The 25,289-nt window shown below is 51.3% G+C and overlaps 1 protein-coding gene across 1 annotated transcript in view; it reads left to right on the plus strand.

The window, feature by feature from the left end:
* LOC119093419 (dynein heavy chain 2, axonemal-like) overlaps positions 1 to 23,365 on the plus strand; it is a 64,414-nt gene extending 41,049 nt beyond the window's left edge. The window contains exons 31-39 of the mRNA XM_037216373.1: positions 469 to 685; positions 888 to 1,079; positions 1,801 to 1,985; positions 5,334 to 5,559; positions 7,967 to 8,083; positions 9,109 to 9,259; positions 21,962 to 22,212; positions 22,623 to 22,773; positions 23,076 to 23,365. Coding sequence (XP_037072268.1) covers positions 469 to 685; positions 888 to 1,079; positions 1,801 to 1,985; positions 5,334 to 5,559; positions 7,967 to 8,083; positions 9,109 to 9,259; positions 21,962 to 22,212; positions 22,623 to 22,773; positions 23,076 to 23,230 — 1,645 coding nt within the window. The 3' untranslated portion in view covers positions 23,231 to 23,365. The remainder of the gene's footprint in view (positions 1 to 468; positions 686 to 887; positions 1,080 to 1,800; positions 1,986 to 5,333; positions 5,560 to 7,966; positions 8,084 to 9,108; positions 9,260 to 21,961; positions 22,213 to 22,622; positions 22,774 to 23,075) is intronic.
* Positions 23,366 to 25,289: the final 1,924 nt, after the last annotated feature.

Raw genomic sequence — 25,289 nt, forward strand, 5'->3', positions numbered from 1 at the left:
GGCGCATCGTGGCTGTTGTTTCGTTTGACATTGAATAAGGGCTCAGTGCAGGACGTCGTCGGCCGCAGTCGCGGGTTTGATTACGGCCCAGCGTCACGGACCATACGACGATCGGTTCGTCTTACAATTGGTGCACACAGGCGGAGCAGCGTCTCAGAAAGAGACGGCGTCAACACTAATTTTGCAGTCAATCCTGACCATGCGTGGCCATAGAGTATATGTTCACCCTTTGAATAAAGTGTAGTTGCCGTGGCGCCCTCAAACTCCATTCCTACGCATGTGAGTGCACATGTGCACATGCATTGGCACGCCATGGGAGCGGCCGGGTCCCAGCACACAAACGATGTACATTAGATGCCCGTTATCTGGGCACTTGGCACTCTGACATTCGTGCTTCCTGCGACCCCCCCCCCCCCCCTTCCCTTGTTCAATCGGGGCTCTCTTGTCATTTTTTCCTCTCTCGGGCAGAATGCTGGAGTTGGGTAAGCGCGACGGCGGTTGGGTGTTCCTGGCCAACTGTCACCTGTCGCTCTCTTGGATGCCCGAGCTTGACAAGATGGTGGAGGAGATCCAGGATGGTGGTGCTCACACCGAGTTCCGGCTGTGGCTCAGCTCCAGCCCGCACCCGGACTTCCCCATCTCGATCCTGCAGAACGGCATCAAGATCACCACCGAGCCGCCCAAGGTATCTGATGCTGGGGGGTTATGACATGTGCGCCGCCTCCATACTGACTGAGGTCATCCAGATATCCCTTACTTTTCTAACCCAGTGAGAGCATACGGTGTGGAGTATGGTAGCAGTGCGCTTCAATCGCTTAAAGCCCAGCTGTAACGAGAAGTGACGCTAAGGAGTGCGTCACTCGTGACTCGCGATCCTACCCCCTCAGGGTATCAAGGCCAACATCAAGCGGCTGTACCAGAACATGACTGAGGCGCAGTTCACGCAGTGTCCGCGCCAGAGTACCTACAAGAAGCTGCTCTTCTCTCTCTGCTTCTTTCATTCCGTGCTGCTGGAGCGGCGCAAGTTCCAGCAGCTCGGCTGGAACATTTTGTACGCTTTCAACGACTCCGACTTCGAGGTGCGTGGCTGAGCTGGGGGCTGTGTAGGAGCACCAGCCGGTTAGCTATAGGTCACCCTGGGGAATGTTGTTCATTCATCGTGAAGTCAGGACTGCTGCTGCAGTGTGAACTAGAGCGTTCGGGTTGGCTCAAAGTTTTGCTGTCAAACAACAGATTGACAAACGGCAGCTTGACAGCAACTGCTGCGTGGGTGGGAAAATCAGTGGTAACATCGGTGAAGTGCCGGCTGGGAATCTCCCTACAGTTGGTGCACCGTGCTGATAACATTAGTGTTGTGAACTTGGCTCTGTTCTGGCAGTGGGTGTCTACCTCAGGTTTTCGCTGTCTTTTCCACCTGGTTCCCTGCCTTGTTAGATCGTGTATTTTTTGATATTTTGGTCATGTATGATAGGGTATTTTTTATATTTCAGGCTGTTGGAACATAAATGGCGCGACTTTCCGGTATTAAGCTTGCCCTTAAGCCAAGAGGCATCAATTGGAATCGCATATAAGCAACTCGTCAGCCATGGTTAAGGATCCGCAAGTGTGAGCGAGGGAGCCTGCGTGCTGTCAGGACTGTGTGTGTGTGTGTGGGGGGGGGGGGGGGGGGGGGGGCGGTCCGTTAGTCCGGTCGTGTTCTGTATTGGTCAATGTGCCATCGTGCCAGCCATTGATACGGCGGCTGGTTGGTGCGTGGGCCGTCTCGGTTGTCCCCTTCAAGCGCTGCCCGGCGCCGCTCAGGTGTCCGAGTCACTCCTCAACATTTACCTGCGCGAGTACGAAGATCCTCCGTGGGACGCGCTCAAGTACCTGATCGCCGGTGTCATGTACGGCGGCCATGTGACCGACGACTGGGACCGGCGCCTGCTTATGACGTACATCAACCAGATGTTCAATGACGAGGCGCTCACCGTCACCTACTACAAGTGAGAGCAAAAGGCTATGACTGCGTTCGAGTGGAAATTCCGCGGCATTAAGCGTAGCGGCATGCATTACATTTTCGTCTTATATGCTATTTGCGTCAAGTGTCTCCGTCTGTTTGTCATCTTGTTCGTTGAGCTCGTCCGCAGGTCAAACGTTAAGAGATAGGGGGTGAAACTTGCACACTATGAACGTGCTTATGTTCCACATTTAGCTGGTGATCCCATGTTCCCATGTTCCATCCCATGTTCCCATGTAGTTGGCGGTCAGCGCGTGGCGCATGGCACGCGTTGCAAATTGCGTTTTCAACCTATCGGTTTCGCGTGGCGGCCCGAAAAAGGCTACCCGCATCAAAACCGGCGATCGGTCGTTCGAATCCAGGGCCGCACCTCGGTGATCGCCGGACGGGCGACGCAAAATCAACGCGCTCTGATCGATACTTGAACAGTATATCGCATGATTTCATGTGTGACGCCACACGTGGCACGTGCACAGCAGTGGTAAAGACAGATTCTCCGTTTGGTAAGGTTTTTACTGTTTTTCACGTGGTATGCCAACTATTGGCAGCGAGAGCCGGTGGAGGCGTGAATCCAATTTCAAAGTGTTGGCCAATATACCATCTGCAGTTCACGTGGCTGACACTAGACTGTGCGGCGCACCGTTGCACCAGTAATCGTCTTGCAAGCTGGCAATGTCTGGATTTGGAAACATGGCGCCAAATACAACGCAGTCTTCCGAACCATCGCCAGGGTCTTGCCGAAAGTTATATCACCGCAGGAATAATTCCGTGCGGCCTTCCTTTCAAACATTTGGTGCTTCTTTCTTTCGACCCAAGTGTTCACAAATTAGATTTTACGCAACGTCAAAATACCACCGGTAGCCAGTCACCGCCGCTGAGTAATTCAAGTAAGACGTGGAAAAGCGCACGTGATTGCCGATGCTCAGCGGTATTTTATTCATCTTCTGTTCATTCATTCCGTGCGGGCGTAATAGCTAAGCCACGGTAGCAACAGCATGCATCAGTTCAGCTCTTTGAATGCCATTCCACAGATAAGGCAATGTTACAATGTGATGAAAATGTGACGTTAGTAGACAATGCCATGTGTTTACTTACATGTATAAGTGGGAGCTGAAATACGGCTGGCATCGGCGGTCACGACGTTTTATTGAGGCATCCAACATGCACAGCAAGGCCCAAAACTCAACAGACGCTCAGAGGGCGTCAAAATGATGCTGCTGCAGCTTTACGCATTGGATAGCAGCTGCTGTGTGCCGCTGGGGTTGGGTGCCATATCAGCTTGGCCGCAAGGCTATGGGTTACCGCACCTGTGCACGCTAGGTAAGCACTTCGCTCAGCTTTTAATTATCGCTACCTCCGCTGCATGCTGTTACTTTTCAAAACTACTGGCAAGGCTTTCGTTCTCTGTGTAATGACCCACTTACGGGACATGGGTAAACGACGCGGTGAACGACGCGGAAACGTGGTCACCGACTGCTGTTCGTTCCCTGACACTTTTTAAGTCAACGTTTTGGTGATTTGCCCCTGTGTGCATGGTAGAATGCGGCGCTGCATCGGCTTGGCCGCAAGAGTACGTGCGTGTCTCTCGACCTTTGTACGCTATGTGGGTGGTTTATCCATAGTTTATTTAAGAATGTTCATATTGTTTATGGTGCAATGAAAAGTTGCTAGATTTTCTTCAGCTTGTGTAATAACTTGTCTACGGCAGATGAGCATGGAAAGGGCGAGGAGGGCTGTCAGAGGACTTTTTTCAGACCCACTTTTCGCCAAAGCCGCAACGAGTCTTGTTCGTGGAACCACGCGGAAAAATTGGCTTGCACATCGGGTAACAATGCAGTCCTTTTGCGTCTCTGCGGCTCGGTTTCTCATCGTCTTGGTTACGTGACGATGTGACAAAATATCTGTTTACGCTATGAGAACGTTCGTCTCGGGTTTGAAATGGCGCTATATCCGTCTGTGAACGGAACGGGCTGAACACACTTGTCTATATACTATTTTCGCTTAGGGTCCTTCTGTCTGTCCCGTTTTACTTAGCGCCGTCTGTGGGCCGAACGGCAGGTCACGGCGGTGGAATGTAGCTCAGAGGGCGGGCGTAATATTCGGCTTTCCACGGGAAGATCGCGAGCCGCTGCGGTCCGGGGTTCGAGCGTGGCACGTGGTGGAATGACCGTTTTATACCTATTGGTTTTGCACGGGCGCCCCGAAAGTGTGACCGACGACGAGGCCGGTGTGAATTTCGTCACGAAAAATGTGAGCCATAGTGAATCGAATGCATTACCCGAACGCATTGCTTCGAGAAACGTCAGATAAGCGATAAGAAGTGCTGAGAAATGCAGGACCGCAAAACACAACTCCCACTGGCTTCGTGGTGTGCTTTGGAGACAAGCTATGACAGTACAGATAGGCTGCAATAGCGTTGGCGAGGCAGTAGCGAAATTAGGGAGATATGGCGGCTGCACTGGTAGAAAGTGCGGCTTTTTACTTTTGGAATACGTAACAACGCTCCAGCCGTGGTGGAAATCTGGAGAGCAACATTTGAGCGTTGATCATTCAGAATGCCAGAAATGATGTTTCCGCATCATTTAATTGTGATGTGAGTTGTGCCACATCAGCTTCGACGCATGACTAGGTGGCGCGAAATTGGAAAGCGCTATGCCGTCTTTATCTTAAGTTCTGCTTAACATTATCCCGTGGGTTTGCCATCGCAAATAACAATTTTCCATATAACGCAACGGGTCTTTTCATCCGTTTCCTAAGAGTCAGCTCTGTCGCTTAGCGGAGCAAGCTCGCAAACGCTTGTTACACTGCTGTCGGTTAACAGACATCCACTCCGTCCGCGTGCTGCGACCCAGACGTGAAAGTCCTATCCTGTCTTCCAGATTCACGTTGTGTGTGCGATGTTTCTGTATCTATTTTTCAAAGAGTACAGGAATGTGAATGCTTCTTTGGAATGCGTTCCTTGTAAGAAATGTCACCTTTGGAATGCGTTCCTTGAAAGAAATGTCACCGGCATGGCCTCGAGAAAGTGACCGTAGGTCATGAACCGTCGAGATTAGACCTTCCAAGCTTTCACTTGTGTAAAAATGATGTAACCTCAGGTTTTGAAAGCATCAGCAACGCGTTTAAAAACGCTTAGATGTTATTCTGAAAAAGCAGGGGCCTGTGACCCCCTCCCCCGCCTTCCTCGGTCGGCGAGGTTTAAGTGACTTCAGAGTTTTGAGATCATAATGCAACATGCACAATGCAGGCCTAGTGCGTGCATTTGATCCCCAGCGTCAGCACTGCAATGCTAGGGCCGCCCTGTTCCAGATATCATAGCATGCGTTGTTTTCAGGCTGTCGTCGCTGCCGTATTACTACATCCCGCGAGACGGCCACCTCTCCTACTATCAGGACTTCAGCAACAGTCTGCCGACCGTAGACCACCCGGAGGCGTTCGGTCAACACCCGAACGCCGATATCGCCAGCAGCATCGGCGATGCGCGCACCCTCTTCGAGACGGTGCTGTCGCTGCAGCCGGCAGTGGCATCCGCCTCCGACGGACAGAGCTCCGACGACAAGGTCCGATGCGCTGCCGCGAAACCCTGACATTCCCGCTTGCCCTCCAGCAGTGGCCTGATGTAGTGCTCTTGGTCTGCGTCGCTCCTGGAATTGGGTGCGCCAAAATGGTTTAAATTGTGCTTTTCCTGTGGGGGGCAGCGAAACTGTGCTTGGGAAAACGGGTTTTACCTAGTCCCGACTTACACCTAGTACCTCAAAGCCTGTCGATATATTGGTCGTCTCCTCGTCCACAACGCTATCGACTAAGGCACAAAACAGTAATGCACATCTAACCGTTAATAAGTACATCTCCACAGGTGTAGTTGAACGATCACTATAGGCTTAGTGTCTATGGTGCGTTGTTGCTGGGTATGCTATGTTCTCAAGGTTGTTACTGCAGGGTATTGTTATCATTGCGCGGCATCCTTCAACACAGCAGTGATGCACCGTTGCCAATCTAATTCCTCGTGCAGTCCATAGCTTGCTATATTTGCGCCCACCACCAGGGCCTGTATTCGTGTCTCTGGTGGAATAAGCCAATACGATTATGAGCACCATCATAATTAAAGGGAACCATCGGATGGTACTCACTTGTCATTGGGTCCCTGTTGAGGCATAAGCCTTGCGGCATCCTTACAGTATCAATAGAAACCATCCCAGCCAGGAGGATTCTGCATGATTCGAGAAAGCTTATGTCTATCATTCAAAAACTTTCCGATCTTAAGTAATATTAATAAGTACTTGCTAACCGAAAAATGTTAACTTTGACGCAACCGAAAAGTAATGTTTGTTAGAAAATCCTTACATCTTATGGGTGAAGGTTTGAATGGACGGCCAGAGCAGATGGTTAAAGGCTTACACCGTAAACACAAATGTTGCGGGATCAGCCCTCTACTGCCAGTGTGAAGGCTTTCAGCAGCGCAGTCAACGGCAGCTGCATCTACACGTGCACACCTTGGTAGAGATTCCATACGGCTATCATTTCTGATTACAGCCAAAACAGTATTGTTGGATATTGTCTTTGGACAGCTGTTGATACAACTGTCAGAAAAGACATGCGCGGTTCATGCCAAGTGTCTGCTGCGTCGTGGATGGGGGTATCCTTGTTTCTGGTTGATTTCCTTCTTTTAAGGGAATGTTCCGGATTTGAAGATATTCAGGCGATTATCAGATACGATGAAATAAGCAGACATGTGGCTAATGACATAGTGACAGGACATTTTATTTTTATTAACGAGTGCGAAGACGACCCTGGACGACAAAATTTTACTATCTAGTTAAAAAGCTGCTCAATGCGTCATCGCTTGATTGCGTCACGGAACGTTCGTATGACGTCAGGGTTGCTGCCAGATGGCCGTGCATAGTTGCCACTGTAGCGAACAGGCTAATTCACTTGTAGTACTTCCGCCTGCCGAAAGGTGGCTTGTCCTCTGACGCGTGTTCGTGGAACCCGAATATCATTATGTGTTCGTTTGTTGGCCCTTTTCGTGGTGTTCTGGTATCTTTGTTGTTAGTTAAGATGTTTTGCTTGCATTCACATGGTCGGTTACGGTGCTTGTAGCAACTTATTCAACCTTCAGTCTATTTTCCGTCATACCTAGACCCGATGCCCACATTTCTCTCATGTGTAGTACCGAAATGTTATTCATATTCGAAAATGCGTTCCTTGCATCCTTTCTCTCGCTTCATCCTGCGTCCTCGCTACGTCCCGTGTGTTCTTGAAGACTGCATGCGCCAGCCACGAATCGGCGGAAAGGCTCCTGGGGTGGAGGGGGCATCCCGGCACCAGGCCCTTATCCCGCAGAGGGTTCCTGGTTCCCTGTGCGGGCTTGGTCCCGGTGGTCTGGCCTCCATCGCGAGAGGGAGGGGATGTTAAGACGGCACAAGGTGCGGGGATTATTTGATAGTGATGTTGTTTCATTGTCGGCCCCAGTCCCTAAGTATTCGCCCTTGGAATCGACTGAAGTGATTGGTCAAGTTTGCTGCTAGCAAAGAAAAGTGTTAACTCGAACGCAGTTCTCACGTCACGTTTAGATCTAGGTACGGTTCACATCAATAGTTGGAAAACGTATGGTTTCTGTATAAGCATGCTGCGTGTTGCGCTGTGGAGTTTGGTTTCCCAATTTTAAGTCGTCAGATACATCGCACTTTTCTTCGGCATGTAAGCTATATTGGAAACCCAGGTGAAGCAGCCAATCGCCAATTTATAACCTGGTTTTGCATCAGGCGTGAAGGGACGCGACGTTCTGCCTTGTGGTTCAAAGACTATGTGGGCGAATTTTCGCCCTCATTCTGTCCACCTGGAAGCAGTGAAGAGCTCGTTGAACAGCTAGTAGTGGTTTGCATGTCAGTGTATCACTTTGAAGTTAACATCGTCACCAAAGCATCACGTATGAGCTGCTTGTGCACCACAGCCGCTTGATTTCAGGTCATCGGGCTTGCCAACGACGTGCTCACAAAGATGCCGGACTTGATTGACTTTGAGAACACACAGAAGATCATTTCCAACGACCCCTGTCCACTGAATGTTGTACTTCTTCAGGAGGTAAGCAGATCAGTGCGCAAAAGTGTATGTGTCGGCTGCATTGGGGGATACAATCATTGCATCTGACCACGGAGCACACAACCATTATCCTTCACCCCGCAACATTGGGCTGGCTCTGGTAACCGCAGCAGTGGTTTGCCAATCGGCATAACTTGTGCCTTGCGACACATCACAACATGACTGAGTCATGTTGTGATGTGTCGTGCAGTCATGAGCAGCCATAAACGTTACTGATTCCAGAATCGTGTCCCTGTATTCTGCCTCCTACCGCAATAATTGCACTGCTTGTCCCATCTCGAAAGGTAGCTGCAAAGAAAAGGATATGGCTTTTTTAACAGGAACTTTTGTTGCGAAGGGACCGTGGATTTTGTATGTGCTTCTATTGGTGAAGTGCAGGCTTGCCGCGCTGAGACGTCAGACGTGTTAAATTATGTGTGACGCAGCGTTTCGCATTTTTACTCCACAAAGATGTGGGGCAAAGGATCCAGCAAACTTTCCTCTTTGCACAGTGTCTGAAGGTCTTACGCAGCACGTTTCCACAATATTTTTTTTCAAGCTTTCCCACATGAAATTGCATGAAGTTGTTTCGCTACTTAAATTTGTGTCTATGCAACGTTCGCCATCAAGATACTGAGCCCAAAAATGGACGAATTATTGTGCCGCACGAATTATGGGACGCGGCATCATTGCAACGCTCTATCTTGCATTTGTGGGTTCTTTTTGCACCGTACGCAAGTCTTTCTCATGTTATCCTGATTCAGTTGTGATTTGTACTAGACCTGTTCATCTCTCTGTATCTGCATGTTATTGGAGGATTCAAATTGCACGGCGGGATGTTGTCCTACGTCAAACACGCTCCAAGCACTGGAACAATTTGTTGAGCAATGCGATGATTGCGTAAATTTGTATTAGTTCTGCCTTAATCTGAAACGTTAGTGCAATTCACCTGTTGCCGCGTGACTATTGCCCGGTGTCATTACCGCTACCAAGCCGCAGCTGACGCCTACCGATCTCTGTTTCCGTAGATCCAGCGTTACAACGCTCTCATGGTAATCATCCGACGGTCTCTGGAAGATTTGAAGAAGGGAATCAAGGGTTTAGTGGTGATGTCCTCTGACCTGGAGGAGATATTCATCTGTGTGCTGGAGGGAAGAGTGCCACCGCCGTGGCTCAAAAGTAAGGGTTGTGCGAGTTGCGAATTGCCGATAGGTGAGCACTGCAGACCGCTCACTAATGGCCGGGCTGTGCAACGATTTCTGCATGAATACCGGTCTTAAATAACACTGCCGCGCGCAGCTAAAATGTCATGTTCGCTGCAAACGTGCTGCCTCGATCCTGTGAATCCGCAAACAGGGCGAACACGCTAGCAGGCCTCGGGTAAGTGTTGTGAAACAACCACCTAAGCGCATTGACCTGCAAAATGTCGTTTATAGGCTGTCTCCATCACATAGGTCATGACCGCTCTCTAAGTTGTCATTTTTGCCGGCCAAACGACCAAACGACTTAGCAAAAGGGCAAGTCTTCAGTCAGAAACAGAGATGTCACTTTCTAAAGTAGGGGGAAGCTGAGCTCAGTTGACGTAACCTGCCCCCAAAATCCTATATCCTCTCGGATTTTGGCCACTAACCCGTGCTTTGATGGGGCGGGGGACGATGCGACTCCCCCCTCCCTCCTCCCTCCCGCCCCCGGCTGGGGTTTTATTGCGTTGAAATTTTCAGTGTCATATGGGACACTTATTGGGCGTGTTTTGAGACAAGAACACGTGGCTCTAGAATTGCTGGTTTCCGAGCCGCCACATTCTTAGGGAAAGGTATACTGCACAGCGGTGTACGGCAGGTGCGGGTAGCGCGCGGCAGCCGACGAATCCGCCGGTACCGACATCATAAAACAGGCGACGGGCCTGCGCTCTCCCGTTAGCATAGCTCTACATCATACAGATATGCTCAAAACACACAAAACTGCATGCCAATGTGCTCAAATATAAAAAGGAGCATGCCTGTGTACGCTTCATGTCACTGCGTGGCATGGTGTCGTAAATCTGGGTATGTAAAGCTGCCAAATGCATTTTCGGAGCAAAGGACTTTTGACCTGGCGTAATGGTGCCAATTATTGGCCTAGCAACATAAAATTGTTATCAACTGCGAGATCTTGTTGAGACCAATCCACTGGCTTTTATGCGAGGCTCGATCGTGTTTAGTTTGGAAACGCAGGGTACGTGGGGGGGGGGGGGGGGGGGCATCGCATCTCTTCACTACTGTCAATACGGGTTGTGAAAAGGGTGAATCGAGGCGAAGTGTGATAGGCGCCCCCGATGTTAAGATCTAAAAAGCAGTTAAAGATATTTGGTTGATTGAATTTTCTCGATGAGGGCTAACCTCCCACTTAAAGGCGATGAGACATTGCATTTTATAGAAGAAAGCTCAGAGGGTGTATTGCAAAGAAAAGGTCTTAGCAAAATCGACCTGGTGTGACTAGCACAATCAGGTGTAGTTTTTTTTCTTTCTTCAAAGGTGGCGAGGGGCGCAAACTACGCAATTATGCCGATTGGCGGGGTTCGAAACGGACGGACAAGAGGCCGTCGAAAATGTCTCGTGTCCACTGGATGTATGTGCCTAGGATGTACAAATCTATAAATTTAGCTAGACCTACACGAACCTCTCAGCAGACATCCTGATAACTGAAGGACGGCGTAGGTAAAGGCGGGTGGCGGGCCGGCCGAGTGTTCCGAGGCCTTGTTTTAAAAAGGAGCGCGACCAACGCTTTGACACGTTTCGGAAGCAGAAATAGGTAAAAGAGGCCCTAAACTCTCAAGTTGGAAATAATCAGCATTCATTTTACCAGGAGGTAGTGGTTAAAGGATATTATCAGGCAAGCATTGGTTATAATGAGAAAACTCGGCGTTCGGAGGCTGTGGTCATGGTTATCTTTCTTCGCAAAAAAGATCGAACACTAAATCGATCAAAAATCGATTCAGTCTAGAGCACACCGTACGACACGTGTTGGTTTCATTCCCCATCCGTCTTGCGGTACATCCAGGCGGAAGAATTACCGCCAAACTGTACGTTAAACCACCCCGTTCCGAAATTCACTTAAGCCCATTCCGACCGCTGCTGATGCCAGATGCTGCCATTTGTTGCCAGGTGCGCTGCTGTCTTGGCTGGCGTAATGTTTCTCGTTGGTGCGCCCGCGCGTTTCTGGCCAACTGTCGACTTCGACTAATGCCTGCGACTGCGATCTGACCTGAAAACGTTTTTAATTTCGGTCAGTCATCACAAATATCCCCATATATATGCCGTTTCCTAGCATTACGGTTCTAATATCATCTCTGGCGTTCGGAACAAACTCACTCTTGTAAGAACTGGTTGCTGAATCTCCAAAGGTCAGGACCCCTTTCAAAAAGGAAGAGATCCATCTTTAAAGTTACAATACTATCGTCGCTTAAAACACCGGGCTCAGTTTCTATTTTAATGACGCCCATTTTATGTCCTAGACTCACTGACAAAAAATGTAGTCTAAGCTGAACTGCCGCCATGGTGCTAATCATCTCCATTTGTGAAGCCTAGTACTTTTTTGTCATAAGTCGTGCAAGTTTAACTCATACCACATGCTTTTAGAAAACTAACTGATTGGTTTAGTTTCATAATCGGTTTGCTCGTGTGCAGCTCTTGGAAGTGCACGTTGAAATCACGACGAATGACAACGTGTCGAATTTATTCTGGACAAAGGGAACGCAACATACCTCGGATTGAATCAAACTGTTCCAACTGACATTTTGTATTGCCCTGAGTTTGAGTCTAAACCACATTAACCGGCGTCCGGGTGGCCGGCTGGATACCCTTCGCTCGGATGGAGGGTCAATTTGACCCCCCCCTCCCCCCCGAGATCTCGGGAACTATGAGAACTAGAGACGTCAAATTCACATGGCGCGTTGATCTGCACGTGAACTCACTTAGGCCATGCTTGAACTCAAGTTTGAGGTTCCTAGGTCATGACCTTTCGGCCAAATAAGGTCAAACAAGGTCAAATTCCAGGTTGGCTTCCAAAGTGCCCCCAGAACCTAGATAACTTTCCAAGTTGAAGGTCACATGCTTATTTAGGGTCAGTGACCTTGTTTAACCTGAAGATCATGGTAGTCAAAATCATACAAGACTGCCCTGAGTTTTGCGTTTGAATATGCGACAAAGTTTACGCTAGGCGGTATGCTCCTAAAAGCCAAATGTTGACCTGGGTCATTTTAGGTCAATGACCTATTCTGACCGCTAAGAAGTCCATGGAGGTGTAGAATGCGGTTCGTGCTGTCGTTCAACGCAATTTTTTCATTCAATTGTTGTGATGTCTAAGAAAACAGAGATGTGTGGTTTCGTTGAACACTCCGCTGTTGCATCAAATTGAACGATTCCCTAAAAATTGGCTTCGCTGAAACCATGGCTTAACTTTGACCTGCTATATCTCAGCGACACTACTAGGGACATCTAAATTTTTTCACCTTTGGCGCGGCTACGCCGCGCCGTTCGGAAACCATTCTGGAAAAACCTTCGGCGGTCAATTTGACGCCCACCCCCACCCGAGTGCGTGTGAAGTGTAGCCTTTGCATGAGCTACAATCAAGCTTAACTTCTAGCAAACGTCCGTGTATGCTCGTATGAATTTCAGTGACTGCATTTCAGCCGTCTTGGGAACAGAACAGTTGCAGCACGTTCGCGTGTATTCACGCCGTGCGCGCTTGCCCCAGGCTCCCATTTAGCTGCCGAATTTCAACATCCCCTGGTGGCTTATAACTTTCCTGCAGCTTTTCAATGTGGTTGGGGCGCAGCCTGTGAAAAAGTGAACTAACGTCTTTCTTTTTACCCTCTGTCGGAATGCTGTTACGTGATTGGTTAAAGTGATTGCTCTCAGTGATCGTTCTTAGGTCACTGGACGCTGTTTGTGGGCATTTGCTGGTCAGTTTTGGCATATCATGCGATTGGCTGGCTTAACAATGAATAACATTGAACTGTAGAAGCCGGGAACAAAAGAAGACAGGCGGACCGGTAAAAGAAAGCCAGCAGGCAGGCGAGCAACAGGCAGAAAACGAGTCAACAATAGGCTGCAAACCGGCAAACAATAGGCGGCAAATATAAAAAAACAGTCGACAAACAGGGAAAGAGCAGTCGGAAAACAGGCGAAATAAAGTCGGTAAATATGCAGACAATAGCCGGAAAGCAGGAAAACTAAGTGGCAGGCGGGTGAACACGTGGGGAACAATCCACAAACAACATGCAGCAACAGGCAAACAGAAAACAAAGACGGGTGGAAAACAAAGGAATGACCGGACAAACAGGCGATCAACCAGCATGGGGGGGAGGAGGGGCTGATCCAGAATGTCTACTTGGGTTACGTGAGGCCGTGCACTTTATAAATGCCGCAATCAGGATCCTTCGGCCGGGTCAGCTTCATTCACGGAAACGTTACCGAGCCGCGTGAATACTGTGTAGATCCGCTTCTTACGTTTTACTTCCAGCAACATGCTACGCCACCGCCGCCTTTCAGAGAGGGATTCACTGACAAACAGTGCCTGGTCCTCGGGCTTACCCTGCAGTCGTGTTTTGTTGGGGAGAGCAGAGCTCGCGCGCCGATCGTGGTCCGGTGTTGGCTGGCCGGCAGCGCAGTACACGCGGCCCGAGCCGCCGTGCCTCGGCCAGCTCCTGCTCGCCGAGGCCGGTGAGCTGGTCCGCAGGGTGGCCTCGCCCGAGCGGGACGCCGCCGGACCGCGTCGCATGACGTCACAGGCCACCCGCCGTGACTCTTCAGGGTTCAGGGCCGAAGCTGTTCCTTGCTGGCGGACGAGCAGCCTCCGTGACCGTGATTCCTGACAGGATGACGTCAGTCGCGCGGGACCGTTGGTCCGGCTCGTTCACGATGCCCTGGTCACCGCAGCATTGGACGGCTCGGTTCACTTGTCCATTGAGCTCTTCGATTGTATTGTCTCGGTCAAGCACGTATTCCACCAACTCACGAATTATTTTCTCCGACGTTTTCAGCTGGTTTGTTAAACGTTCCGAAAAGCAGCTTGGAATCATGCTTTTTCGGTTGGATTATATCTTGTTCCACATTAAAAGACTGACTAAGCTTCGCGTTCTCAATGGCCATTATCCCTTGAATTTTTTCCACGAGCCTTGTTCTGGGCGCTGAGACAGTCTGAACCACCCCGCCTTCTCCGTTTGGCAGCGTTTTAAACATGTCCGGGACCTTGATCTTACCTCCGGGGTGGCAACTACAGCTTCCGCGAGAACTGCCGCGTCGCTGTCGACGATGGTATCCTGACTGTCAGATGTCATCTTCCCGGCTCAATCTCCCTTTCTTTCTTTCTCCTGGTAAAGCATAAGTTTTCGTGGATTCTTCTCGCGATCCTCAGTCTTGGCGCTGACTGTGCCACTAACCACCCGCCGGCCGCGCGAAGAGCGTTCGCCGACCACAAGGCCCCCACGACGCGAGGCAGGGAGCGGACCAAAACAGGTCTGACCTCGCCGTGCTGAACAGAGACTGTATTCCAGTACATTTGTGGCTAAATGCATATGCTCCTATCATGTCGCGTAGCGCCCGGTGTTGGTTTATTACGTTCTTCGCAGCGAAGGTGTTTCTCATGACTGTACCTCGTGGCAATGGTATGCTTCAGCAAAGAGGCGTGGTTTTATTGTTTAAAGATAGCAGCATAGGGTCTCAGCTTGTGACAAAAAGCGGCAGGCGTGTTATTGTGCGTCGTTTGTCCAGTGCTAGTTTATTTGTTGTTTTTTTGCGGTTAAGCGTGGTGCTATGTATTTTGAGAGATTGCTATCATCGCTGGCTGCTTTTAGGAGTTTGTTATCAAATCAACCCATGAGTCGTAGAAGACTGACCACGGCTATGGTGTTTGGTAGTGAAAGCTTAATGCATATGGCTTCCGCATATGCGTAGTTGTACTCCAGGCCCAACTCATGGTAATAAGCATCATTTTCTGCTTAAAACGCAAGGAACACAAACGAATTTCGTCTTTAAATCCAAGAATTCAATGAATCGACCATGTCGGGCTCAGAAGGACCCAGCACAGCGTCCGGCAGCGGCTCGGAGCCGCAGGACGCGGCGACATTAGGACTAGAGCACGTGAACACCGGCCTTCCGTTGTCCACGGCCAATCCGTTGTCCAAGGCTCCTGCCGTCATTCCAGCGACGGAGTTGTCCAGCGACAGCGCGGATGACGGGCCCGGTCACGCGTCGGAAGGCCAGAGAGCCGCCGACGCTTGGCGGCGGGCGGCGGTCGGCGCGCGCGCCACTGGGCTGCCGACCACCGCACTCGGCACCGCGGCTGCGGCGGCCGGAGAGGACGTGCGGCGGCGCACTACCGCCCGTGACCTGGGCGCCGCCGCCTTCAAGCTCATCAGTGGCCGCACCAACATACGGCGCTGGATCGACCAGGTGATGAAGCGACAGGCAGGCGGCGCGGACCAAGGGGAGCAGCTCAGCGTGGCGCGTCGCTTCCTCTTTGAGGACGAGGACCGGCGCTACGACAGAGACGGCAGTTCCAAACCCGGCAGCATGGAGGATTTTAATGTGGTGGTGGACGTGGATGAGGCACGCGTGGAAACGTTCGTGTCGCAAGAGTTGGTGGGCCACCTGACGAACAGCAAAACGTTCAACTTCTCCATTTTTTTAATCATCGTCTTCAATTCGGTGATGATCGCCATGCAAACGTCGGACGACCTCACGGAGAGATTTTCTCTGCCATTCTCCGTCATCGACCAGGTCGTGCTGACCATCTTCATCTTTGAAATTGCTGTTAAGTGGTTTTACGGTTTCTATGCCTTCTGGCTGGGTGCATGGAACATTATAGACTTCGTGGTAATATTCATCCTGTTGTTCGGGAGCAACTTTACCTACCTTGCCAGTTCCCGACTGCTGCGACTTCTGCGCGTGCTGCGTGCGTTCCGCAGCGTGCGTTCCTTCAGCACCTCACTAGAAAGCTTGTCGCTGGTGGTGGACACCATCTTGCACTCAATTCCTGACATGGCCAACGTCTCGCTACTGCTGTTGGTTTTTATGACGGTGGCTTCCGTCATTGGCGTTACCGTGTTTGGCGACGACTTCCAGGAGAACTTTGGTAACCTGCTGGATGCCTTGTTCGTGTGCTTCATATGTGTGACCGAGGACGGCTGGGTTGACATCTTCTCGCCGATGCGCGACTCCAAGAGCACGAACGTGGCCCTGGCATCGTCCGTCTACTTTTTGTTCTTGATAGTGGTTGGTGCGTTCGTTTTTTCCAACCTGATCGTGGCAGTGGTAGTCACCAATCTAGAGATCGCCATGAAAGACTACACGGAAGAGAAGAACAGCGACCGTGGCCAGTTGTTCGGGAGCTACATCACCGGCACCGGTGCGTCGGACTCTGCCGGCGATGAGGACGACGCGGAGGCCGCCGGGGAGGTGGCGCTCAAGGTGGTCTCGGTGGACCCGCTGCTGACGTTGGAGAACGAGCATCTGGCCGGACAGCGACCCGTACAGGTCCCGCCGATGCGCCGGCCAGACGTGGCACGCGTCGCCCGCCACGCCGCCGTTCTGGTGGCGCTGCAGGAGAACATGGCCGAGTACCGGGCCATCCGCGCCGACCTGAGCCGTGCCGCCGGCGTGCTGGCAGAGCTGGATGAGCTGCTGCGCCGCCAGCTGGGAGACGATCAGACCGACCCCGGCCAGCGGATGCGGCGCGCCAGCCAGATGTTAGCGCGCGGCTCGCTGACTGCGCCAAGCTCGTCTGTGCACGGTCTGCCAGGCGATATTTTGCAACACATGGAGGCGTTGCAGATGGTGCGTGTTTCCAACACCAACGCCGGCGCCGCCAGCTTAATGCGCAGGATTTCCGGTGCCATACTGCGTGACGGTCGCCGGCCCAGCGGTGAGACGGCGACGCGACCCAGACCGCTGCATAGAATGAACCAGTACTAAAGCACGGAGTTCAGAGAACCACCGCACAGCATGGGCCGGCAACATGCACATGTATCAGCAAGTTATTATGTATCCGCAAGCTTGGAAGTGTATCAGCACATTAGGTTATGTACACCATGCTCATGTTTACCTGGCTCCAGTTCAGCATTAGTTTCTGAGTGCATCGGGCATTAAGAATTATTGTGATGGTTGTAGGTGCGAATCGGCTTTGCTGTTTGTGAGGAGTACTGCGACACTGCGCTGGCCATGCGTGACCGTCCGGTGTTAGCTGGTTGTGTAAGGATGTATTTTCCGAAATAAGAACGCATCGTTCCATAGCACAACAGGCCGGACGTTGGTGAGACGCCGCGGTGAGACGCCTGTGACGTGAGACGGCAAAAGTGGCGTGTGAGATTTTGTGAGCGAGCGCTGGCCATGCCGAAGTTTTAGCGCCCGTGTTTGCGTTGTTTTATGCAATGTTCAGAGACTGGGTCTTCTGTTGCGCGCCAGCACCACTTGTTGGACTGACGCACAACTGTGCAGCGAACATGAAGCACGCCAACGAAAAGATCATCACCCTGCTGTCCAAAACATTGCTCGTCACACAACGTGTTGCGTTCTTAGAGCTGAACTGTAGCTAGACTGGGAAGAAGTTTGGGCACATCCCTGTGTAATGAGTTTAGCACGCGACCGGGTAGTCGGTTGGATGCCCTTCGCTGGGGTCAATTTGTCAATTTGACCTCCCCGAGATCTCAGAAACTAAGGGAGCTAGAAGCACCCAATTCGCAGGGTGTGTTGGCTGTGCGTAAACTTGAGTCACGTTTTGAGGTTCCTAGGTCATGAATTTTGGGTCAGATAAGGTCAAACTAGGTCAAAATCCAGATAAGTGTCCAAAGTGCCCCAGAACCCAGGCACCCGTTCTAGACAAAAGGCCGCATGTTCATTTAAGGTCGTCGACCTTGCTTGACCTTTCGGAGGTCATGGTGACCGAAATCGCACAAGACTGCCTTCAGTTTTACATTTGGGTAAGCGACAAAGATTACGCTAGGCAGCATGTTTCTAAAAAAAAAAAATGTTGGGTTCGGTCATTTTAGCTCGGTTGGTTGATTCTCGGTCGAAATTGGTTTGCTCCTCCGCTTCGGCATGGTCATGCGCCGATTCCTCTACGTCCACCACAGCTGATTGTATGACGGGCCAGAGCATCTTTTTATTTTACTTCGGTCTTGACGCGAATGTCTACTCCGTGGTCAAATCGGGTGCGTTTACCAATATCGATGGGTGCTTCGTGAAGTACGGAGTGTCTCCTTGGATTTTCCTCGTAAATAGTATAATTTTAGGGACGTAGGAGAGCAAAGGGACTCCTTACTTTATGCAACCGGATTCGAAGTGAAAGCTTGGGAAGTTGTAATTGTACGCCATTCTCCTCTTGTGAAGCTGGTTGCTGGTGATAGTTGGCGCGTTTAAGCCCGGCAAATCAATGATGGCACCTAGGCGCTTCCTATCACAATGCGGTCACTACCTGGCGGAAGGCAAGTTATGAATGAGGACTATGTGCTGCAGGAATAGACTCATAGCTCACTTTGCCAGAAGTCTGAGATGAATATGACATGAGGCCGTATGGCAACCAGCTGGCTAGATAGTACAAGGACAGCATATAGACCGGGCCGGGCGGGACCCGACGGGACACGACCAGACCAGATGAGACCGGCTGGACAAGACGGGACCGGCTGGACAAGACAGGACCGGGCGGACAGTGCAGATTTAGATAGGACCAGACGGGACCAGGCATAACCAGACGGGGTTGGAGGACACCATGCGTGAATGACAGGAGCCGGACGAGACGGAGCGGGACCAGGTGGAACCGAATAGAACGTGGTGGGGTCAGACGGGACTGAATGGGATAGAACCGGACGGCACTGGACCGGACCGGACCGGATGGGAACGAATGGGACCGGACCAAACCAAACGGGACCAGACGTGACCGGACAGGATCAGACAGGATCGGGCAACATCAAAAGAGGCCCAAAGGAATCGGGTGGTGCGGAACGGTACCACACTCAGTTCCACAGAATCGGACCGGACCAGACAGAACCAGATGTAACGTCAAGAAGGAAGACGGAAAAGGGCGGGAACAGACCAAATTATGTGAGACCGGACATGACTGGACCAGACGGGACCACATTGACCAAGAAGACACCTGACCAGGCCGTATGGGACCGTACGGGACCGGGCGAGACCAGACAGAACCAGACGAGAACGGACGGGATCAGGCAGTGTCGAACGACGCCGTGCGTGATCGAATGAAGCCGGGCGTTACAGAATGGGCCCACACAGAGCAGGATGAAGTGTGATGAGTCCAGACGGGACCTAATGGAGCTAGGTGAGACAACTGGGCTGGAAGGTATTGGATGCAACTGGGCAAGACCTAATCGCAATGGATGACACTGAATGCGACCTGAGTGGGAAGGACTCGACGGATGCCGACAGGACCAGACAGGACCTGACGCAATTGGGGCGGGATCGGACGACAAGTGATGTGACCAAAAGGAACCGGACGGGACAGAATGGTACCGAAGACTCAGAACGGGACCTTTTGTGACCAGAGCGGGCTCATCTGGTACCCATCTGGCTCCGTATAGTCCCATCTGGTCCCGTATGACTTCGGCTGGTTTTATCCGGTCCTGTCCAGTGTCGTCTGGTCCCGTCCGGTCAAGGCTTGTGTGGTCTACTCCCGTTCCGCTCCATCCGGTCGTGTCTACTTCCACTCGGCTCCGTCCTGTCCTGTCTTAAACTTTTTAGTCCCGCCCAGTTCCATTCGGCTGCGCCCGGTCCCGTTCCACGGTCAGGTCCCGTGCGGCGCCGTCCGTTCCCGTGCCGCATTGTCGTAGGAAAGGGGAATGGTTGGTGCAAGCCTTAGCCATAGGCGCTGAGGATGGTCCCAGCAAACGCTGCACCTGTTGCAGTGCAGCGCGAAGACTGGCTGAACTTTGACAGGATAAGTGCAACACCAACGTGGCGCATAAATCCTGGAACGGCTTGTGGCGGACATCCCAGCAAAAGCCCCTGACCTTGAACTGTTACTTATTTGCTAATGGGGAAATGCTATCCTACCCTCGGAATTAAGTGAGTTGATTGCATCCTAGAATTAACTTATGAGGAGACGTTCTATCCTCTCAGAATTAGGTGGGCTTAGAGAGACACTGCGTAGTCCTCTCGGACCCTAGCCTATAATGACAAATCGTGGTGATAGCCAAACAATACGGCTACCCTCTGAAGTATCATTTGGTTGAGTTAAAAATTCGCAAATTTGAGGCCCGGCTCAGATTTTCTGACAAAATGGGGGTTCGAGGTCTTACAAGGAGCCAAAAATGACTAAGGTGGAAAGATGTTATCCGTTTTTTTTCTGAATACGACTGTGAGATTCTATCTATGTCATTCATACCAGATTTCGAAGCATATGCATCATGCATGCCGGTAAGCCAAAGTACGATTTGATGCGCTGAATGCGATGCAGCTTGAGTTTTTACGTTGCATGAAATACGTTCAGAATATTCTTTGTGATACACGTGTTTTGAAATTTTTTAAAGCACACTTTTTGATCAGTATGCATTGACGAAAGCTGCGGCTTTTTCGTTCATCGCCACAAAAAACTTTGTATGTTACACCTTCAAATATTGTTGCCTGAGTCGAGAAAAGATCTGTACTTGCAGCGAAACGGGTTTTATTCGGGTAAATGCTCGACTGTGTGGCGTTCTCCAGCTCGACGACCAAGACATATAGACTAATATTGGCTTCACGGAGAGGTAGCCCTTGACACGTTCTAGGCCGTGGTGAATTCTAATCATCTGTTGATTTCTATGTTTGGTCAAAATTGCGCTTTACTTTGACCAAAAATTTCCAATAAAACTAATGTAAATGTAGAGGTAAATGGACATGTTCAACTCAATGATTTATAAGGTCAGATTTTGTCACGTGAATTGCCAGCATACCCCCCCCCCCTGTTGAGTTTTGAGGACCGTTGACCGGCACATGGGTTTGAGGACCGTTGACCGGCACATGGGTTCGTCATCGGGGCTGGCTGCTCGGTGTTGCTGGCCTCTGGCTGAAATATGGCCCCGTGTTTTCCCAGGGGTCTGTAACCGGTTTAAAGAGGCACTGCTTTTGACACCCGAAGTCACCTTTTGCCTTTGCTCCTTGTCTCAGCCCTTTGAACCCTTCAGCCTTCCGATCCGGCATTTGATCGTCGATCTCGAAGGGTCTTTAGGGCTCATATTTGGGCCCCTTCGAACACTACCCAGGTCGACTTGGACCCCTTGCCAGCAAGGACCCCTGTCAGGTTCGTGCCTCAACTCGTGGTCAACCCGAGGACCCCCATTGGCCCGTGGGCCCAACAAATGGCCCAGACTGACATAAGGGAACTCAGTTATGATCAGGAGAGGGTTAAAAGCACTTTATGATGTCCCATGAATGTCACATGAAATGTTAGTGCGGTAAGTGCAGCACTGACGGTGGTCAGGTATGTGTCCCCTCCTGTTCCCTCCCTGCTGTAGCGTGACGTTTCAGCGCCACTGGCAGGAGCCGGCTCGCACCACGTCTGTTCCATACTATGAACATCCGAACTACATAGTATTGCATCAGGAAAGTATGTCGATATTGAACCCGGCAAATGAGAAATAATATTATACCGGCAAACCACGAAAGCCACGCTTGACAAAACATTTGCGGCTTTCGAAAAAAATCATGTGAGTTGTTACGGTGTGGTGGGATTTCAGAAAGTGTGCTTTATGTTTGTCACACATTTAGCAGGTATTCAGGAGTACATGTCACCGGGGGGTGCGACCAAGGCTGTGGGTGACCCTGCACGAGGCTGACGAGGCCGAAGGACACGAGGTGACGAAGCTGAAGCCCCCGGCTGCCCGTGCGGTGACCGGACCGGTCCGTGTTGCAGCGTACCCGTCTCTGAAGCCGCTCGGCTCGTGGACGCGGGACCTGGTGCAGCGGGTCGAGCAGTTCGCCGGCTGGTCGGAGCGTGCTCGGCCGCCGCAGGCCTTTTGGCTGGCCGCCTTCAGCTTCCCGACCGGCTTCCTGACGGCTGTGCTGCAGACGGCTGCCCGTCACCTTCACCTCAGCGTCGACTCGCTCGCCTGGGACTTCCACGTGAACAATCAGAATGACTCCGTCAGTCCTCTGCAGCCCCATGTACGTCGGATGGACGACGGCATGGGTCTGGTGTGGGTGCGGTGGCCAAGGTGGCTAGGGACCGCTGGTCTCTAATCACCGTGCCCCGCGAGAGGACAGAACTTGCGAGTAACTCTTGCTCATGCCTCTCAGTAAACCTTCCTTTCTCATCTTCAAAGGGATGCCTTTATCAGGGTGGCATACTGTGTGTTTGAGCCGTGCCTTCGGCACCCGCCGAAAGTGACTTGACTAGAAAACGACCAGTCCACTTCCGTTGCGTCTTAAGCGTCACGTCACCTCTGACCATGAAAAGCATCTGCGCCACTTTTGTGTATTCTTCTCAGTTTCATGTCAGTACACGTGTGGCAGGTCGTCCTGCAGGCCTGTAAGTGTGGTGTTTTTGACGTTTCTCCGTGTATTCTGCGGATCAGGAGGGCGTGTACATCTGCGGCATGTACCTGGAAGGTGCCGGATGGGACATCAACGGCCGCTCGCTGGTGGAGGCTGCTCCTATGCAGCTCGTTACCCCCATGCCCGTCATCCACTTTAAGCCCATGGAGAACAAGAAAAAGAGCGGCAAAGGTATAGTCTGGACTGGTCAGACTCTTGCATTGCTATGGTTGTAGTACAATTTACATTAAGTCTGTGCCCCAGATCTCGCTCCAGCTCAAGGTCGTCAGATGTTTTCAAACGTCCAGGGCTTAAAGAACGCTTTCGGAGGACCGATCCATAGTTTTCTTACACATCGATTCCTTGAGGACGCTGGATCTTAGAGCTCTCGCGCCTTCTGTACTATGTCGGCTCGCGTTGGGTAAGAGCGCGTCCGCTGAACCGCAGCCTTCGCGCTACACACCATTGCTGACGCCCGCTGTCGCGTCTCGCAGGTCTGTACGTGTGTCCCTCCTACTACTACCCCAACCGGTCAGGCACCGGCAACTACCCATCGTTCGTGGTGGCTGTGGAGCTGCGCTGCGGCGAGTCGCCTGCCGACCACTGGATCCGCCGCGCCACTGCCCTGCTGCTCAGCCTCTCTGACTAGCTGCCAGAGCGGAGAGGGCCACCACCGGGCACTGCTGGGCGCCGGGCACCGCAGCGAGTCCCCCGCCGACCACTGGATCCGCCGCGCCACCGCCCTGCTGCTCAGCCTCTCTGATTAGCTGCCAGAGCGGAGAGGGCCACCACCGGGCACTGCTGGGTGCCGGACACCGCGGCGAGTCCCCCGCCGACCACTGGATCCGCCGCGCCACCGCCCTGCTGCTCAGCCTCTCTGATTAGCTGCCAGAGCGGAGAGGGCCACCACCGGGCACTGCTGGGTGCCGGACACCGCGGCGCGGGGATGCGCGGCAGCCGGAGCGCGATGGGCGTACCCCAGGAACCGATATTCGGCGGCCCGGTCAGGCCAGAGATTGGGACTGAATGCCCGGTCTGATCAGACGGCTGGCCGATATGCTTGTCGCAATGGTTGGAAGGATTGGAGAACGCGTTGCGCTAGATAGCGTACGTTTCAAGATGTTGAATGCCCTCTATTAGCTGCGGCGGATTACCTCGTGCTTCACAACATTGCGGCGCTTCTGGTGCGACAGCAGCCTGTCCCACTAGACTATCCGTGAGTAACGCACGCTGCAAACTGCCGAGAGTACGAGTCTCCCAGAGTTCAGCGCGAATCATGGGACTGCTCGAAAGCATTTCAAAAGACAAGTGTTAGCTTTTTTGGAGAGCCAAGAGCAATAGTCATTAAACAGACAGGCAGAGCAGGTGATATTTGTACGTAGATGGATTTCGAGATGTTCAAGTGAAATATCCTTACTGGCCTAAGATCCGGACTCATCTCGGGCTTCCTGCCACGTGTGCGCGGTAATGCAGTGCTTTAACCCTTCCAACGGTGGGGCATTGCCTGGGGTCACCACATTGTTTCACCAGTAGTTCATTCCGCGATGTACTGCCTGCGTATGTGCGAACGTAGGATATGCGTCTCGCGGGATTTGGGATTTATTGACGAAAGTCAGGATCTGCGGACGAAGCGTGTTGTTACCTATGTTGCGCCCTGTGTAGCTACAGCGTCAGTGTGTCAGTTTTGTTCTAATTCAGTGACTAAAGAGATTCGTATTTCTGTGGAAATTTTGTTTGGTGTTTTTGCGAATACAGATTGGTAGGTCGACGTTTAACTGGTATTTATCTTGGCGTGACTAACTACAATACGCCAGACATTCAGTTTCACTCTTATGAAACTTTGCTCCCTGTTTAGACATGCTGTACCGAGGAAATGTCAGGCATTATGACACAGCTTGACTGGCCACGATGGTACGCAGATGGAGTTAAAGCCAGACTCTTAAGTATGATCTGTTGGTTACGGAAGTGCTTTCGAGGAAATCGGTGTAACCAAATAGTACGGACACAATGCGTGGGCTCCATCGTCGCTCACCTAAAACTACTGACTGGGGACGGGAGAAAACTGGTAAAATCGCTAAGCCCACCCAAGGAAATATCTGAACTACTGATCTACATAAAAACGTTAACAAATAAAAATAATTTCATTAGAATCTTGCCATTTCATTGGCCATGCAGCTTTCAAGTTCAAGAAAAGTGTAATCATAGAAACGCTCCTGTCTGGCGTTGGTGGGCACGATTTCCGGATACAACGGCCGTCAATTGGCTCTCAACCAATGTTGCGCAAGCTATGCAAGTTATGAACAATAATAGTTATGTCGTTTACATCTGGCGAACGTGAACACGACTTCCAGATGTAATGGTCGTCAATTGGCTCTCGATCAGTGTTGTGCTAGCACGATGACGTAATCAAATAATGACGTATTAGGAAGCGTATTTGCTAAGAAGAGAAGTTATGTTGTTTAGAGCAGTCTTTTCCACTCAGAAGTATACCTAAACTTGTGAGGGGGCTTATTTTATATGCGCTGCTTGCTTTAAGACTTCCATATGTGAAATATTCCCTTTAAAGGAAGTGTTCCATATTTGAAGATCTTTAGGTAAGCACGACATGTGATGCAACAAGCTCGCCTGTAACTATTGGTTTGCCTTTAGGTGTTAAACACTTATCTACACAGCACAATTTCAGCGTTTAGTAAATGCCTTGTTCAATA

The sequence above is a fragment of the Pollicipes pollicipes genome, unplaced genomic scaffold (genome assembly GCF_011947565.3).
Source record: "Pollicipes pollicipes isolate AB1234 unplaced genomic scaffold, Ppol_2.1 Scaffold_4002;HRSCAF=4701_pilon_pilon_pilon, whole genome shotgun sequence".
NCBI lineage: Eukaryota > Metazoa > Arthropoda > Thecostraca > Pollicipedomorpha > Pollicipedidae > Pollicipes > Pollicipes pollicipes.